The sequence below is a fragment of the Lepus europaeus genome, chromosome 10 (assembly GCF_033115175.1).
Source record: "Lepus europaeus isolate LE1 chromosome 10, mLepTim1.pri, whole genome shotgun sequence".
NCBI lineage: Eukaryota > Metazoa > Chordata > Mammalia > Lagomorpha > Leporidae > Lepus > Lepus europaeus.
The window spans coordinates 76,143,605-76,162,766 of record NC_084836.1 but is presented as its reverse complement, the minus strand read 5'-3'; the positions used below and the strand labels follow the sequence as shown (position 1 = coordinate 76,162,766).

Sequence of the window (19,162 nt, the reverse complement as noted above, 5' to 3'; positions counted from 1 at the left end):
CTGCTGTCCCTTCCAACAGAGCAGGTTCTCTCTACTCCACAGCTGTGAATCCCCCCTCCCAGAACAGATATATTCTTTTGGGGGACACGTGTGTGGATCATATTTCACATTTCAGTATACGTATCAGACGTGTCATTCACTAGCCTGAATCAAGAAAAAGGGAAAAAAAGCCTAAGTATGTAAACTAGGGAACAAGACTAGGGAAACAGCCTCAGATATGGAGAAGTGCTCAATTAAATGGATGATTTTCTAAGTCACTGAAACTGAATACAGAGACAGCAAATGTAAACATGTCAATGACCTAGAAGATACTGTAATACTTATCTAGTGTTGTATTCTCAAAAAGCACCAGGCTCAGGCACCAATTTTTAAAGAAACCAATTTTTTCAAAAATATTTAAATTGGCTAAAGTGGAGAAATAGAAAACTTAATAAAGCAACTGAAAACACTAAAATAACTTGGTAAAGACAGCATTAAGAAAGAAAACTATAGACTTCTTTCACAAGCAAATGATGTAAAATTCCTAAATAAACTACTAAAGGACCCTCGCTGTACAACAGAATTCATCCCAGGAATGCAATGATGATTCAATAACATAAAATTTATTACTACAATTTAGCATATGGTCATTCCACAGATACTAAACAGGCACTGAAAAAAAATTCAACCACCATCTCTGATTAGAAAAATCGGGGAGCTAGCATTGTGGCATACCAGGTAAAGCCACCGCCTGCATCGTCAGCATCCCATACAGGCGCCAGTTCACGACCTGCTTCTTCACTTCCGATCCAGTTCCCTGCTAATGGCCCGGGGAAAGCAGTGAAGGAAGGCGCGTGTGCTTGAGGCCCTGCTACCCACATGGGAAGCCCAGAAGAAGCTCCTGGCTTTGGCCTGTCCCAGCCCTGGCTGCTGTGGCCATCTGGGGAGTGAACTAGTAGATGGAAGATCTCCCTGTCTCTCCCTGTCGCTCCCTGTCACCTTGCCTTTCAAATAACTAAATGAAGCTTTAAAAATAAAAAATAAATAAAAAGACACTGGCATCTCACTTTAGAGTGTCTGGGTTTGACACTCTGCTCTGGCTCCTGACTCCAGCTTCCGGATAAGCAGATCCTTGGAGGCAGTAACTGGGTGCCTGCCACTCATGTGGGAGATCGGGACTGAGTTCCTGGCTCCTGGTTCCAGTTGTTGTGGGCATCTGGGGAGTGAACCAGTGGATGGGAGTTTGCGCTATCTGTCTCCTGTTCTCTCCACCTCTCAAATAAATGGAAACAAAAACTAAATAATCAGCTACACAATCCTTGTAAAATAAAATAACTAGTATGGCACATAATGACAGAAACACTAAAAGCATTCTCACTGAAGTCAGAACTAGTCAAAGATAACTGGTAGAATCTCTTATTTAACTTTGTTCTGTAAATACAATACAGTCGGAAAGCAACAGGAGACTTAAAAATTGGAAAATAAGAGACAAAATTATTTATAGTTGACATGATAGCATACCTGGAAAATGCAAGAAAACCAACTGCAAAAACTACTGGAAACAATACAGTGAAGTTACTAGCTACAAAACTAATAAGCACACTAATTAAGAACATGTAACAATAAAGGATCACATTTTCAATAACAGAAAAGCTAAATCAACTAGGAATAAATTTAAGAAATACAGTTTATTTTTTTCAAATATACCAACTGCAAAAAAGACATTTCTGAGACAATCTGGCAAACATGTATGTGGACTGGATATCAGGTAATACCAACATTAGATAATAAGCTACTGATACAGATAAACAGAAAAGTACTACTGTTACATATTCAAAATGTCCTTATTTATTCAAGATACACTATGAAGTATTTATGGATGAAATAATTGGCTTTAAAATACTCCAGTACCCTACCCTACAGAATACAGAAGGGAAGAGGGACAGACAATTCAAGATCAGCTGAACACTGAAAACTGCTGAAGCCAAGTGATATATATGAGGAGGTTCACTACATTGTCTTCTTTTGTCTATCTGAAAAAGCCCAAAATAAAGATTTTGGCTGGTGCTGTGGCATAGTGGATAAAGCCGCTGCCTGCAGTGCTGGCATCCCACATGGGCGCAGATTCTAGTCCTGGCTGCTCCACTCCAGATCCAGCTCTCTGCTATGACTTGGGAAAGCAGTGAAAGATGGCTCAACTCCTTGGGCCCCTGCACCCACGTGGGAGACCAGGAAGAAGCTCCTGGCTCCTGGCTTCGGATTGGCACAGCTCTGCCATTGTAGTCATCTGAGGAGTGAACCAGCGGATGGAAGACCTCTCTCTCTCTCTCTGCCTCTCCTCTCTCTGTGTAACTCTTTCAAATAAATAAATTAATCTTTAAAAAAAGATTTAGATGTCCAAAGATGAGTCATAGAAGACATAAATAATTGCAAAAGTACACAATAGGCTTATAAAAACACACAAAAATGCTACCCAGCAAGTAATGCAAATGAGAGCTATAAATAAGATACCATTTTCATTAGGCAGGCCAAAATATGTAGTAACACACAGTAGTGATGGGGTGGGAGTGGCAGCTAGGCAATTTATACCGACAATGGAGTACAAATCACAGCTATGTCTTTGAGGAGTAATTTGGCTTTACCTTTCAGCATCACAAACACGTGGCCCTTGACCCAGACATTCCACCTCTAGGAATTGACCCTACAGATATTCACTCACTCAGCAAACACCTTCTGTCACCTAGGCACTGGAGGTACAGCAGTGAGGAAATCAACATCCCTGCTCTCATGGTGCTTTCAGGAGACAGGGGCAAAGCCACAAAGCAAGGATGCTGGCACTCGGGTCAAGGACAAGGTCAACAAGGACCTGCTGGTCTGGGAAGGCCTCTTCAAGGTGCTGAGCACAGGAAAGAACAAAGCACAATTCACAGAAGCTGTAGCAGGCTGGGGCAGTGGTAACACACCACTTGGGATGCGTGCATTCCATATTGGGATTTCCTGGGTTCAAGTCCTGGCTCAGATCCTGATCCCAGTATCCTGCTTAATGCACACCCTGGAATGCAGGTGACAGCTCAGGTATCTGGGTCCCTGCCACTCATGTGGGAGACCTGGGTGGAGTTCCTGGCTCCTGTTTCCTGCCTGACTCAGCACTGGCTATTACAGGCATTTGGGGAGCACACAACAGAATAGACCATCTCTCTCTCTCTCCCCCTTTCCTTTTCCTTTTCTCTAACAAATAAAATAAATTTTAAAAGTTTAAAAAGAATATCCAGAAGTTAAAAGTCAATCTGAGGGGCCAACTTTGCAGTGTAGCAGGTTAAGCTGGTACCTGCAACACTGGCATCCCATATGGGCAATTGGGTTTAAGTCCCAGTTACTCCACTTCTGATCCAGCTCCCTGCTACTGTGCCTGGGAAAGCAGCAGTGCCTGGGCCCCTGCCACCTACACAGGAGATCTGGATGGAGTTCCAGTCTCTTGGCTTCAGCCTGGCCCAAAATCAGTCATCAGGGCCACTGGGGGAATGAACCAGTGGGTGGAAGATCTTTCTCTCTCTCTCTCTCTGTCTCTCTCTCTCTAACTCTGCCTTCCAAATAGATAAAATAAATAAATCTTTAAAAAATAAAGAAGTTGACCTGAACTTAGAATAGTGATTACCGGAGACTGGTAAGGCTGGGCAAGGGCAGATGGAGGGCGGCTGGGCAACACAGTCAGCTGGGGGTAGAAGGTTCTAGAGTTCCCCAGCGCAGTGGGTGACTGCAGCTCACAGCAATGTAGCGCAGCCTGTGTGAAGAAGTGGAGGGGAAGGTCGGGGAGGCTGGGATGCCGCCTGCCTGATGTGTTCAGTTCGCTCCATGGACACGTGTTGAAATACTGCACAACTTTTTAGCCTTCCTTTCGGGTCTTGCTTTTTATTCCTCTTACAGCCTTTTGTTTATTTATCCAAAGGATCCCTGGCCTACTTGACTGTTTCTCTTTGTTCTCTGACACACCACCAAGAATTAATCAGGTCCTTTTAAGACAGTCCGTGCTTCAAGGAACATGCCAGGTCAGCATTATTTCCCTGAAGATTATTGCGCATAACAATTCGATTTTTTTTTCCAAAGGAGGAACTTTCTATCTTATCTAGGAGATATGCTAAGCCTGTTAATCAAAGTGCATTAGGGTTAACCATGAGTCCTTAATGCAGACAAGCCTTCCCACTGAAGAGAACAAACTAGTTCCACACAATCCACTCATGAGCTGTTAGACAATTTCACAGACACACAAGCCAGAACTGTCCCTGCCTCCTGGCAGGAATGAGAACCCATTCTGAGGCATCCCTGGCTTCACCTTTAAGCAGCGAAGCTGAAATTTCGATTTTCTTTAGGGGCTGTCTGTGTAAACATTTTACATGGAAGCCAGCAGTGTCGACGGAGGGCATCCCAGCTCACCCCAAAGGAAACGACTCCATCACCCTTGAGAAACACCGCATCCTAACTTCTTCCACCACGCCACGAAACAGCCAGGCTTCAAATCGCCAGCAGCAGCGCGCTCCACAACCAGCCAGATCCGCAGGAAGCCAGCAGCACAGTGTCCCTGAGAAACACGCTCCTGCCTCGGCTTTAGCACCAGCTTTACACATCCGCCTGCCTCCTCTTCCCCAAGGAAGGCTTCAGCACTCCGCAGCGATGCCCAAGGAGACCCAGCCCTGTGCACCGACTCCAGGCGCCAGACACCTGCCCGCGAACACAGCCCGCCCTGTAGCCGCTGGGATGCGGCGCATCCTTGCTCCCTCCGTCCTGGACAGCGCAGGTCGCCTGCGGCTGACCCTCCCTGGCCGGAGATCCAGCAGTTCCGGGCGCCCCTCCGCCAGCTCCGCGCCCGAGGAAAACAGGAGCCAGGACAGGTGAGGGGCGCTCGGTTGCGGGGCCGACCCCTCCGCGTCCCACCGCCTACGTGCCCAGCGCCCCGGGACCCCCCCCCCAACCCTAGTGCTGCTCGCCCTCGCGGGGTCGCGACTTTCGGGTCGCCCCCAAACCCATCGCGGAAGGCGTCCCGCGACCCCGACTCGGCCGGGAAGGGGCAGGGACGCAATGCCGGGTTCACGCTGCCGGCCGCGGGGGCGGGGGGTGCGAAAAGGGAGCCGGACACGTGAGGAGGTGGGCAGGGGGCTCTCCGGCCCGGGAGGAAGATGCAGGGGGATGTTAAGGGCTACCGGAGGGCCAGGTGAGGGGTTGCAGAGAGGTCGCCAAGAGGACACTGGAGTGAGGGGCAGGCGGAGGCGCTCCTGCAGGCGGATAGCCTGAGGAGGGGTGGGGATCGTGGGCTTCCACGAGCCAGGTGCGGGGGCTCCCGGCCCCCTGCGCCGCGCCTCACCTGCCCAGCGCCCGCTTCATGCCCGCGTCGGCTGCGCAGCGCTGCTCGGCCGGCCCTTTGCCCGCCAAGCGTAGGTTCTGCTTCAAGCGGCAGTCGGCGTCCAGCGCCGCGGCGGCCGAGCCCGGAGAGGACGAGCCCGAGGCGGCGCAGCGCTCATGCTCCAAGGTGACGGGCTCGGTCCGCTTCCTCATCCCGCGGCCGACAGGGCCGGCCGCCCACGGCGCCCGCTGGCCTCGCCCGCCCGCCTACGCCGGCCTCACAGCAGCCCCTGCTGCTCACAGCCGCCGCCGCCGCCGCCGCCGCCGGGGAGCCCGGAGCCTGCCGCCCCTCACATCCCAGCCCCAGGCCGTGGCGCCGGCTACGGATCAGCGGCGGGCCGGGTCGGCCGCGCTGGCCAATCAGCGCCGGGTCCCGCCAGCTTCGGCCAGGCCCCGCCCCCGGTGCCGCCGGCCCAGCGTCCCGGGCGCCGGCCCGCAGCCATCTTGGAAGAGGGCGGCCGAAGCCGCAGCCTCGCGTCACCAGCAGGGCAATGCTGAGCTTTCGAGTCCCGGTGGCCGGGGCGCCAGGCTCCCTCCGGCCGGGGGAAACGGCTTCGCTTGGGCGCCCAGGACCGTTGCCTGTGTCCATAGCACAGGTTCCTCTCCTCACCTGGAAGTGTCATAAAAGAATCTAAGAGCAGAAGAACAAGGAGCAAACCACAGTTACGTTCTAAAGACTTGCAACTACTTTTCCAGGATGCTTTCACTGTAAAAAAAAAAAAAAAAAAAAAAAGAGGGCGTTCAGGTAATTAACTTTTAATAGGAAACAAGTATTTTATGTTTGCTTTGAGACTAAGTGAAAAGTTAACTCGTTAGAAATCTTGTATGACAGGTTAGATTTTTATAAAGCAAGTAAAACTATTTGATGGCAGGAAATCCGTTTTAAAGAAACATTCGTTGTTGTGGAACCCAAATTAAGTACTAACTCAACTCATCCTGAAAAAGTAAAAGGAAAGAATAAAGGACAGTTTCACAAATTTAGATTCACAGCTTTGGTTTTCTTTACTATGGCATTAATTTTACAAATGATCTACAACAGAGAGCTTATTTGCTTATTTATTCCAAGGTTAACTTCTGTAACATAAACATTTATGTCAGTTTGAAAACTATTGGCAACTGACAAAGATAAATTGGAAATGCCTTTAGAAGTTCAGTAGCTCCTTACCTTAGCTTTGTAAAGATACTTTGAAATTGCAAAAGACTTTATTTGTTACTAGGTATCACAACTCACATTTAAATTTGTGTGGATCTCTCCAAGTACACTTAAAAATACAACAGAATTTAAGTGGTTAATTTTTTAAATATTTTATTTATTTATTTGAGAGGGAGAGTTACAGACAGTGAGAGGGAAAGGCAGAGAGAAAGGTCTTCCATCCTTTGGTTCACTCCCCAAATGGCCCCAAGGGTCGCATCCATATGGAATCCCCGCACCGCAGGCAGATGATTAACCTGTGCCACAGCGCTGGCCCCTAAGTGGTGAATTCTTTACTGTAGTAGCACGTACAATAGTGGAAATTTGGAAATTCAGAAATAACTTGAATTGTACAAAAAAAAAAATGGTCTCTATCAGTCACAAAAAGGAAAACAAGAAAGGGAGGGCTGGAAAGAAGAAAGAAATGTAGGGGTATTGAATCTCACTGTCCACCTTGCCCACATGGTCCTCAGTGAAGTTATCTGTGCTTTAAACGCTACTGCCACAGTGGTGATGCCCGAATCTGTAACTTGAGGCCACACATTCTCCTTGAATCTCAAGCAGCCTCCTCTATTCTAACATTATTTACTTGAAAGGCAGTGGCAGAGAGAGAGGGAGGATAGGAGGAACCCAGGTACTTGGGCCATCATCTGCCACCTCCCTGCTGCCTTAACAGTAAACTAGAGGAGAAGTGTGGAGTAGCCAAGACTCACACTGGTGCTCCAGTATGATGCCAGCATTCCAAGTGGTGGCAGTTCTGTGTCAAAACCCTAGGGCCGGCCTTGATTGCTCTGTTCTTATGCACAACACGTCTAGAACGAAGCCTTTGAGCTCTCCAGGATCCAACCACTTCTTTCTACCTCCACCATCTCCATCTTGGGCCAAGCTACTGTCTTCTCTCACCTGGGTTATTTTATTAGTGGTCATAGATTAAAAAAAAAAAAGCCAACAAGGTCTGGTTCTGTCACTTGTTTGCTCAAAACACTTCAGTGGTTCTCCATCTCACTCACAACTGAAAGCTTATACAGGTTTATAGGATACTACCTGACAGGGCCTCTGGGCCCCTCTCTGGTCTCAGGCACCTGCGTCTCTCCCTCCATCACCCCAGCAGTACTGCTCCCTGCTGGTCCTCAGCTGCCACTCACACCCCTCCTTGGGACGTCTGAACTTTGATTCCTACAGTCCCAAACCCAAAAAGCTCATTTCTTGCCCTCTTCAGCTCTGTGCCTTCTCTGAAGACTAGAACTCAAAACCCTCAGGACACCTGACCTCCACTCTGTTCATCTTAATTCTTGATAGTGCCATCCCGAGTCTGTCATCCATATACCTGTGAATTGCTGTTTTCCTTGGGTGGACATAGACTGCCTGCCTTATCTTGTGTAGACCAATGCTGGCTCATAGTAGCACTTCCTTTTTGCTGAAGGAGTGAATGAATCATCCCAACTGCTCAGGGGTGTGCACTTCCCAGGCAAGGAAATGAGCCTCAAGATCGGTAAGGGACTTTGCCTCCTAGCTGAAATCAAAATGGTGTATGGCCAAGGAAGGTTGTGGATCACACTCCTGCAGCCTGGCTCACTGTAGAATTGTGCATTTGATAAAACAGAACAAAGCAAAAACCACTTAACTGGGGCAGGTGTTTAGCTGTTGGGAGGCCTGCATCCCATATTACAGTAGCTGGGTTCAATCCCTGGTCCTGGTTCCAGCCTGGCACAGCCTCAGCCATTATAGACATTTGGGGAGTGAAACTAGATAGGAGTTTGTCTCTCTCAAATGAATAAATTAAAAATAAAATTAGGGGCTGGCACCAGCATCCCATATGGGTGCAGGTTTGAGTCTTGGCTGTTCCACTTCCGATCCAGCGCTCTGCTGATGTCCTGGAAAAACAGTAGAAGATGGCCCAAGTGCTTGGGAGACCCTGCACCCACTTGGGAGACCGGATGAAGCTCCTGGCTCCTGGCTTCAGACCAGCTCAGCTCCAGCCATTTTGGCCATTTGGGGAGTGAACCAGTGGATGGAAGACCTCTCTGTCTCTACCTCTCTCTGTAACTCTACCTCTCAAGTAAATAAATTAAAACCTTTTTTAAAAAAATTAAAATACTTATTGTTTACTGTGGTTCCTCAACATAAGGGAAGAACTCAGAGGCTTGTTTTTAAGTTAGGCTATCCCCATGCCCGTTTCTCGGCTCATGTTATCTCCTTTATCTCTACTGGCAAAAGAGCAATGTTTTTTCTAAGATTACCCTAAAGGAATCCAATTTCGTTTTTCTGAAACATTCCTGTTCAAAAACTAGCAGAAGATGGCGTTTCTATTAGTGGTGATTCGGTGATTCCCGATCCTTGAGACTCGATTTGGCGAGAAATGTTCCATCATCACGTAGTTACAAAAAGGCTTATTGAATTCTTGTTCATCTGGGACATTACTGGACAGATGTCTGTTATTTATTTATTTTGGATAGATGTTTTCAAATGACTGCGTTAAAAATCAAAGTGACACCGCAGAGATGAAAACCGAAAGCTTAGGGGCTGGGGGACTTGCGGCAGGTTTTCGTATTGGTAATGAGTCTCAGTAACCACCTTTGCGGATAATATGGAGAATCAGACGGAATACATGTCACAACAAAGACCGTTTCGCTTTAATATATATATATATATGTATATATATATATATATAAAGCAAACTCGCAGTGCGAAACTAACCACGAAACGCTGCGTCACAAACATCAATGCAAAAAAAAAAAAAGAAAAAATCAATGCACACCACGTACGTCAGCCGGCTCTCTTCACCTCAGCGAAGCATCCCTGGAACTCAGAGGGCAAGGAATGAATGAATGAAACGGAAACGGTTCAAAGGAAGTTGCGGAGCCTGGGGGTATCCCGAGCCGCGCGGTGCCCAGAAGCCGGCCAGCCGTCCGAGGAACTAGGGAACGGCCCTGCTTAACCGAGGGGCACAGACCCACCGTGGACAACCGTCCACTCAGACCCGGGACCGTCCTTGGGGAAGGGACACAGCTCCACCCCCACGCCTCCGCCCTTCTTGTAGCGCGGCTGCGCTGCAGAGATGAATGTTCCTCGTCGGCCGCCGTAGCCCTGGAGACCTGACGGCGGGCTCCCATTGGCTGCGCTTTTGGCGCCAAAGCGAAACACTGAGGCGGAGGCCAGGAGCTGGCGCTCTCCTAGCGGCGCGGCAGCTGAGGGTCTCGGTGATCGTTAGGCTTGGGAGCCGGCGGTTGATCCGGTCGGGGAGGCCGGGGTGTGTGTGTGTGTATCCGCCATGTTCTGCGAAAAGGCCATGGAGTTGGTCCGCGAACTGCACCGAGCGCCCGAAGGGCAGCTGCCCGCCTTCAACGTGAGGGAGCGCAGGGGATGGGGTGCGGCGCGTGGAGAGGCCGGGCTGGGGGCGTGGGCGGCTTACTTTGCCCAGTGTCTGCTCCGAGTCAGCTGCAGGAATTGGGGTACAGGGTCCCAGGAGACACGGGCGGGGGAAGGGACGTTTTCGTGCTCCTGCCCTGCAGCGACTGTGGCGAATTTCTCTTTTGACAGTGTTCTAGGATTTTTCGGCGTAGAGCGTTGTTGCTGCTCCGTGCCTTAAGCAGACTGGTTGTTCCGGTTGCCTGGTGGAAATGTGGCCATTGAGCTGGGCCTCTGGGAGCAGCCTGGGTTGCAGGCTGTGATGTGACTGCGGCAGGTATTCCGCTTCCTGTGCTGAGTTTTCTCACGTGCAGAAAACTTAACATAAGTTTTAACTTACCACCGAAGTTGGTAAGGGGCTCGGAGAGATGCCTGGCGTCCAGTAACAGCTGAGCCAGCCTGTACGATTTTTTTTTTTTAAGACTTATTTGATTTATTCGAAAGAGTTACCGAGAGGGAGTGAGAGAGAGAGAGAGAGGTCTTCCATCCGCGGGTTCACTACCCAGATGGCCACAACGGCCGGAGCTGGTCTGGGAAAGCAATGGGAGATGGCCCAAGTATTTAGGCCCCTGCACCTGCGTGGGAGACTTGGAAGAAGCTCCTGGCTTCTGCCTGACCCAGCCTCGGCTGTTATAGCCATTTGGGGAGTGAACTGGTGGATGGAAGATCTCTCCCGCTTTCTATCTGTCCTCTCTGTAACTGTTTCAAATTAAAAAAATCAAAATAAAATCACCAAGATTCAGTCATGGGGGCTCAATCCTGAAGACCTAGTTCAATCTCCTCACTTCCCAAGGATCCCACCTTTATTTATTTATTTATTTTTGACAGGCAGAGTGGACAGTGAGAGACAGAGAGAAAGGTCTTCCTTTGCCGTTGGTTCACCCTCCAATGGCCGCCACAGCCAGTGCACTGCGGCCCGCGCACCGCGCTGATCCGAAGGCAGGAGCCAGGTGCTTCTCCTGGTCTCCCATGGGGTGCAGGGCCCAAGCACTTGGGCCATCCTCCACCGCACTCCCAGGCCAAAGCAGAGAGCTAGCCTGGAAGAGGGGCAACCGGGACAGAATCCGGTGCCCCGACCCGGACTAGAACCTGGTATGCTGGCGCCGCAAGGCAGAAGACTAGCCTAGTGAGCCGCGGCGCCGGCCTATTTATTTTTTAAAAGATTTATTTGAAAGGCAGAGATTGTAGAGAGTGAGAGACAGATTTTCCATTCACTGGCTTTCTCCCCAAATGGCTGCAACAGCTGGGACCCGGGTCTTCTGGGTCTCCCATGTGGCTGGCAATGGCCCAAGGACTTGGAATATCTGCTGTTTTCCCAGGCACATTAGCAGGGAGCTGGATTGGGAGTGGAGTAGTCAGAATTTGAACCCGCACCCTATGGGATGCTGGCGTCACAGGCAGCAGCTTTACCCACTACGCCACAATGCCGGACCCAATATCAAATCTGTAAACACTGTCATTGAATTAAGTTTCCACCCTTGTAGCTGCACTGACAGGAAACTGGGGACTGATTCCTTTATAAGTTTGGAGGGACAGATACTCAAACCACAGCAGGAATGGTACAGAAAGCTTTGTGTTTTCAGTATAACTGGCAGTAGTATGGGGAATGGACTGAAAAGGAGAAGGCATGGAGCCCAGGAGCTGGTTTGTGGGTGGCAGTAATAGACCAGGTGAGAGGTGTGTGGTCTGAACTGTGTCAGGTCAGTGGCACTGACTTCAGTGTCTGGGTTTCTGAGACCTGAGACAAACAGGACTAGTAACTACTGGAAGAGGGACAGAGATGGGGTAGATAATGAAGGAGAGGGAGGAGTCCGGATCTCCGGGAGTATTCTCAGATTACTGAGTAACTTCAGAGTGTGGGAGGAGCTCAGTTCTGTCTAAGGGAAGGTGATGAGTCTTGTCAGGCTTGTAGCTTGACATTAGATCATTGTACACACAAAGAAACTGAGCCAAGAGAAATTACAGGTCAGGTTAAGGGACTTGTCTGAATTTACAGTGCAATGGAAACAGAACCTTAACTTGAATACAGGTTTCCTGGATTCCGGGCTGTAGCTCTTTGAGTTTCAGAACAATTATCTCAGAAGTTAGAGACTGCAGAAAGCAGCTCAGTAGAGATGCTGGGATGCAAGGCTGTAGAGGCTCTAAAATATGGCTCCCCGCTGGGACTGGAGAGCCAGGAACTTTATAGGCCATCAGACAAATAAGGAGATGGGCCAAAGAGGCAGAGTGATGTGGTTAGACAGCTGCGGGCCAGGCTGTCCTTGAAACCAGGCTCTTCAGACCTTTAGTTTAATTCTTTTATTCTAATTTTGTAAAAAAAATTATTGAGACCAGCATTGTGATACAGTAGGTTAAGCCACCACCTGTGATGCCAGCATCCCATATGGTCACTGGTTCAAGTCCTGGCTGCACCATGTCCTATCCCGCTCCCTGCTGATGTGCCCGGGGAACCAGTGGAAGATGGCCCAAGTGCTTGGGCCTCTGCATCCATGTGGGAGACTTGGAAGAAGCTCCTGGCTTCTGTTTTCAGCTGTTTCAGCTGTTTCAGCCGTTTTGGGAGTGAACCAATGGATGGAAGATCTCTCTCTCTCTGTAACTCTGCCTTTCAAAAAAATGAATAAATCTTAAGAAAAGATTATTTTTACTTAGAGAGAGATGTGCCATTCACTGGTTAACTCTCCAAATGCCTGAAACAGCCAGGGCTGAGCCCAGGCAAAGCCAAGAGCCAGAAATTCAATCGGGTCTCCTACACAGGTGGCAGGGACTCAAGTTCTTGAGCCATCTGTTGCTGCCTGCCAGGGTGCTCATTAACAGGAAGCTAGAATCAGATGCAGATGGGACTTGAACCCATTTACTTCTTAACTCCTATGCCAAATGCCCATCCCTTCAATCAGATATTGAGATTAAGTATTGGTTTCCTGCTTCGAGTGTCTGGCATCTTGGAAGCTGTAGAATCATTCTCGTTGAGGTTTTAGTTTGGAGGAATACCTTTTGCACCTTTTGTTTCATTAATGCTTTTCACTGACACCCCCCCCTGCTGGATAGGTGGCTCAGCAGCCTGTGGAGGAGGCTGGCTCCTGGCACAGCTGGTCTGAGAGGCTTGGCCTGGATGAGCTTTCATGAATCATCTCTCCTGGAGAGGTGATAGTCAGGGTTTTGTAGCTTGGGTTCTGCTTTGTTCATTCCAGATTCGTGTGTGATTAGGTGCTATGTTCAGCAAAGTGAAAAATGATTACTCCCATGCCAAATGCAGAACTGTCCATTTTTTTCTTAAAATGCTGTTTTTAAGAAAGTTACTTGGACTCTCAGGGGCTCACGTTCTGAGTTAGGGACACAGAACAGAGTTTCCACAGTAGATAAAAATCTAAGTCTGAAAACTTGTGTGTATATTTTTCAGAGTTGTTTCACCTTGCCTTTTTATTATACATCCAGATATTAAGTTACAGATATTAGGATACAGGCTCTTTTTTTTTTTTTGACAGGCAGAGTGGACAGTGAGAGAGACAGAGAGAAAGGTCTTCCTTTGCCGTTGGTTCACCCTCCAGTGGCTGCCGCAGCTGGCGCACTGCAACCGGTGCACTGTGTTGATCCGAAGGCAGGAGCCAGGTGCTTCTGGTCTCCCATGGGGTGCAGGGCCCAAGCACTTGGGCCATCCTCCACTGCCTTCCCTGGCCACAGCAGAGAGCTGGCCTGGAAGAGGGGCAACCAGGACAGAATCCGGCGCCCCGACCGGGACTAGAACCCGGTGTGCCGGCGCCGCAAGGCGGAGGAGGATTAGCCTAGTGAGCTGCGGTGCCGGCTGTCTTTTTTTTTTTTTTTTTTTAAAGATTTATTTTATTTATTTGAAAGAGTTAGAGAGAGAGAGACACGGAGGGAGGGAGAGATAGATGTCTTCCTTTTTGCTGGTTCACTCCCTAATTGGCCGCAATGGCCAGAGCTGCACTGATCCGAAGCCAGGAGCCAGGAGCTTCTTCTGGGTCTCCCACATGGGTACAGGGGCCCAAGGACTTGGGCCATCCTCTACTGCTTTCCCAGGCAGAGAGCTGGATTGGAAGTGGAGCAGCCAGGTCTTGAACCAGTGCTCATATGGGATACTGGCACTGCAGGACAGGGCGTTAACTTGCTGAGCCACAGCGCTGGCCCCAGGTTACAAGAGTTTCAACTACTCCTTAAAGTAGTATTTGCTGATAAAAAGAACATTTAATTCTAGTAATTCAGTAATTCTAGTAATTCAGACCTTTCTACAATACTTTTTTTAACCAGATGTTAAAGAAGGGAGGTGTCATGCTTACGATTTTCATCAAGAATTATATCTTTTGAGCAGGGTTAGGTAGTTAATTTTGTAATTGTGCTGGGAGTATTCCAAAGCATTTTTATAATGTACATATTTTGAGACTAAAAAGAGATTGGGAAAAGTAGTTGGGATCATCTTTTTGGATTGCCGACGGACCTAATTTGTGACATTTATGAACTTCAGAATTCTGTTTTATCTTTCCAAGAGAAAACATTTTTTAAATCTAAAAATGTATTTATTTGTTAGAGAAGATGCTCCCATCTGCTGGCCCTTTCCAATTGGCTCTCTCACATGGGTGACAGGAGCCAAATTACTTGAGCCATCACTGCTGCCTCCCAGGGTCTGCATTAGCAGAAATCTGGAGCCAGGATTTGAGCTCAGGCATGCCAACATGAAATGCAGGTGTCCTGGCTGATGTATTGATCTCCAAGCAAGTAAATGGCTACCTCTTCAAGGTAAAATTAAAAAAAAATTTGCCCAGAGTGGATAACAATAAAACTCCTTTGGCCTTTTTATTTTTGTAATACAAATAAAAAACACTATTTCGTTTTGACATTAACGTTTTAAGACAGGTTTTCTGTAAATAAAAAATTGTTGGGGCCAGTGCTGTGGCTCAGCAGGTTAAGCTACCGTCTGTAGTGCTGTCATCCCCTATGGGTGCCTGTTCGAGTCCCAGCTGCTTCACTTCCAGTCCAGCTCCCTGCTAATGCCTGGGAAAGAAGTGGAGGGTGGCCCAAGTCTTTGGGCCACTGAACCCACATGGGATACCCAGATGAAGCTCCTGGTTCCTGATCGTCCCAGCTGCAGCCATTTTGGCCATTTGGGGAGTGAACCAGTGGATAGAAGATCTCTCTGTCTCCCTAACTCTGACTTTCAAATAAATAAATAAATACTTTTTAAAAAGTTTATATACTCTTGTTAAACCTATTCCTTCTTTAGGACTCATTTTTTGTTATAAATTTTATTGAGGCATAGTTTACATATAGCAAAATGTGCATTTTGATAGACTTTCAAATTTTGGCAAATTTATACATGTTTACAACCAGCACCCTAATCAATATTTCTGTAACACAGGATCTGTTTTATTTCCCTTCCACCTGCAGCCTTAAGCAACCACACATTTGCTTTCTAAGGCTGCGGTTTACATTTGTCTATTTTATGTTACTGGATTTACATGTGCCAGGAGTTGGCAGACTTTTTCTTCGGTAAAGGGCCAGATGGAATTATATAGCATGTACTGTGTGTGTCTGGCTTCTTTTGCTTGGTATAATGTGTTTGAGGTTACCCTTAATGTTATCTGTGCTGTTAACAGTTCATTACTTTTTATTGTGCTTTTTCTTTCCTTTTTACTGTGGCAAAATATACATAATACAAAGTTTTCTATTTTAACTGTTTTTGGCTGTATACCTTAGTGACATTCGTTACAGTAACATTACTGTCTAACCATTGTCACTATCTATTTCCAAAACTTTTTCATCACACCAGACAGAAACCCTGCTACTATTAAGCCATAATCCTCATTCCTCACTGCTTCTGGTAACTTGTAATCTATTTCTATCCCTGTGAATTTGCTAGTGCTAGATTATTTCAGATAAGTGGACTCTTAAGTAGTTGTCCTTTTGTGTTTAATGTCTTTCATTAGCCTAATGTTTTCAAGATTGATCCATCCTACAGCATGTTTCAGTTCTTTGGTACTTTATTCCTTGTGGCTGAATGCCAAGACTTGGTAGAGGAAATAAATGAGTGTGTATCAGTATCAGTTTATATGTTTCAGGAGGATGGAATCAGACAAGTTCTGGAGGAGATGAAGACTTTGTATGAACAAAACCAATCTGATGTGTAAGTATATTAAGATTGATATTGTAAAACAATTTAAGAAATAAGATGTTGAAATCAGATAACCTAGGATCAGTTTCTGGGTGATTTTTTTTTTTTTTTAAACTGTGTGCCTAATCATGTTCCAGGTATACAAATTAGAATGGGTCTAGAAGGATTTTGCTAATCAGTGCTGTACCTGTTGGACTTAAACCGTGGTTGGCATATGTTAGGCGCTTAACAAATATTTAGTGTTTGACTGATAGGGGTTGGAAGAAATTTAAAACAGATCTAAAAGACATGAAATACAAACAAATAAAAACCCAGTGAAATGTGTAGTTTCTTTTTTTTTTTTTTTAAGATTTATTTATTTATTTGAAAGTCAGAGTTATACAGAGAGAGGAGGAGAAGCAGAGAGAGAGAGAGTGATCTTCCATCCACTTGTTCACTTCCCAGTTGGCTGCAGCGGCCGGAGCTGAGCCGATCTGAGCCGATCTGAAGCCAGGAAGCTTCTTCCAGGTCTCATGTGGGTGCAGGAGCCCAAGCACTTGGGTCATCTACTGCTTTCCCAGGCCACAGCAGGGAGCTGGTTCGGAAGTAGAGCAACGAGGACTTGAACCTGTGCCCATATGGGATGCCAGCACTGTAGGCTGTGGCTTTACTGGCTACACCACAGTGTCAGCCCATGTATAGTTTCCATTGTTGTTAATAGGTATCTTAGTGTGTTTGCTCTTGGGAGAATGGGCACTTTGTAAGCTTAGTGAGAGCAGCAGTGATTTCTGATACCTTGAGTGCTGTTTACTGAGAATTAGTGCTCCAAATGTCTGCTCTCATCTGTTGAAAGAGGCTTCCAGATAAATATTAAATATTTAGAACTGAGCATGGTGGTTGCCTCAATGGAAAATTCAGACCATGTGACAAACTTACTAGGTTCCTGTGACTTGATGGAGAGTAAGACACAAAAGGACACCAAAGTTTGGGTCAAAGTTGAGGCATTCAGGATCGCAGCCTAGAGAAGTTTTTGGGATGTGAGGTTTCCTCTTTGGCTTTATTAGGTAAAATGTTTTTATCAGTTACTTGGATGTAGAAATCAATAGCATATTGACAAGATGACAGGAACATTTTCCAAGTACTGTGTAAGCATTGATGACAGAGCAATCTTTACAGATGGAAGGAGGAACTTAGCCTCAACAGTAAGTTGTAAGGCAAATGTAAAATCTTGAACTCAAATCCCCACACATGTACTGCTAAGTGGCTGTTGTATTTCTATGGTGTCAAACAAAACAGAATGAGACTCAGTTTCTCCTACAATTCTCTTACAACACAGATCACTTTTGATACCAGATGTGTAAGGTTTTTTCCTTACATACAGGGATGCATCCAGATGTGCATTTCCAGCAGGATATCCCCTAGTTAAATATATATATATATTTACTTTCATTTTATTTGAAGGCAGAGAAAGAGAAATAGCCACACAGATCTTCAACCTGCTGGTTCACTTCCCCAATCCTGGGACACATGGAGCTGGGTAGTCTAAAGCCAGGAGCTTGGAACTTCATCTGATTCTCCTATGCCCATGGACCCAAGTGCTTGACTCCCAGGTGATGGGAAGAATTAGCAGAAATCAAAGCAGAGAATGGAAGGCCAGCGCTGTGGTGTAGTGGGTTAAGTTTCCACCTGCAACGCTGGCATCCCATATGTGTGCCAGTTCAAGTCTCGACTGCTCCACTTATGTTCCAACTCCTGGGAAAGCAGTGGAGGATGGCCCACGGGCTTGGACCCCTTCACCCAGGTGGGAAACCAGGAAGAAGCTTCTGGATCCTGGCTTTGGCCTGACCCAGCCCCAGCCATTGGCAGACATTTGGGGAGTGAACCAGCAGATGGATGATTTCTCTCTCTCTCTCTCTCTCTCTTTGAAATATATAAATTAATCTTAAAAAAAAAAAAAAAAAAAGAGAGAGAGAGAAGCACTCAGTATGGGACATGGGTGTTCCAAGCAGGGTCTTTACCACTGTGCCAAATAATGCCCATGGGTGTTCCTTAGTTTAATTCAACCCTGATACTCTCCACCTGGAGACAGCATTAGATCCCACAGGGTAAGGGCTCAGTCCTCAACTCTGCCTCTATCCCTGCTCCACCTTCAGATGCCCCTGGCAAGCCTCAAATAGTTTATCAGAAGCTTAGACCAATCGGGTACAAATCAGGGTTCCTACAACTCCTTCCTCAGGTTTGATTGATTTTTTTTTTTTTTTTTTTTTTGACAGGCAGAGTTAGAGAGACAGAGAGAAAGGTCTTCCTTCCATTGGATCACCCCCAAATGGCCGCCATGGCTGGCGTGCTGCGCCATTCCAAAGCCAGGAGCCAGGCACTTCCTCCTGGTCTCCCATGTGGGTGCAGGGCCCAAGGACCTGGGCCATCCTCCACTGCCCTCCCCGGCCACAGCAGAGAGCTGGCCTGGAAGAGGAGCAACCGGGACAGAATCCGGTGCCCCAACCGGGAAAAGAACCTGGGGTGCTGGTGCCACAGGTGGAGGATTAGCCTGGTGAGCCGCGGCGCTGGCAAGGTTTGATTGATTTGTTTGAGCAGCTTACAGAATTTGGAGAAACACCTTTACCAGTTTATTATAAAGGATATTATGGGGGCTGGCGCCATGGCTCACTTGGCTAATCCTCTGCCTGCGGCACCGGCATCCCATTTGGGCACCGGGCTCTATTCCTGGCTGCTTCCAGTCCAGCTCTCTGCTGTGGCTCGGGAAGGCCACAGTGCTTGGATGTGGAGGATGGCCCAAGTGCTTGGGCACCTGTGCCTGTATGGGAGACCAGGAGGAAGCACCTGGCTCCTGGCTTCAGATCAGCACAGCATGCAGGCCGTAGCGGCCATTTGGGGAGTAAACCAACGGAAGGAAGACCTTTCTCTCTGTCTCTCTCACTGTTTAACTCTATCTGTCAAATAAAAAAAAATTTTTTTTAAAAAGGATATTATGGAGGGTATGGAGGAAGAGATGAACAGGGTGGGGTAGGAGGGAAGGAGTGTGGAGCTCCTATGCCCTATCTGGGTGCCACCTTGTAAGAGCCAGCGTG

General features: G+C 47.5%; 2 protein-coding genes across 5 annotated transcripts in view; one reads left to right on the top strand and one right to left on the bottom strand.

The window, feature by feature from the left end:
* Positions 1-5,547, bottom strand: part of ABHD12 (abhydrolase domain containing 12, lysophospholipase) — a 95,447-nt gene extending 89,900 nt beyond the window's left edge. The window contains exon 1 of the mRNA XM_062203773.1: positions 5,336-5,547. Within this exon, the coding sequence (XP_062059757.1) occupies positions 5,336-5,526 (191 nt within the window). The 5' untranslated portion in view covers positions 5,527-5,547. The remainder of the gene's footprint in view (positions 1-5,335) is intronic.
* A 4,135-nt stretch (positions 5,548-9,682) lies between these two features.
* The window catches only part of GINS1 (GINS complex subunit 1), a 35,914-nt gene continuing 26,434 nt past the window's right edge, over positions 9,683-19,162 (top strand). Inside the window, exons 1-2 of one of the 4 annotated variants that reach the window (XM_062203772.1) lie at positions 9,683-9,911; positions 16,042-16,106. In XM_062203772.1, the coding sequence (XP_062059756.1) occupies positions 9,837-9,911; positions 16,042-16,106 (140 nt within the window). In that variant the 5' untranslated portion in view covers positions 9,683-9,836. The remainder of the gene's footprint in view (positions 9,912-16,041; positions 16,107-19,162) is intronic. The other 3 variants (XM_062203770.1, XM_062203769.1, XM_062203771.1) reach the window with 3 other exon arrangements.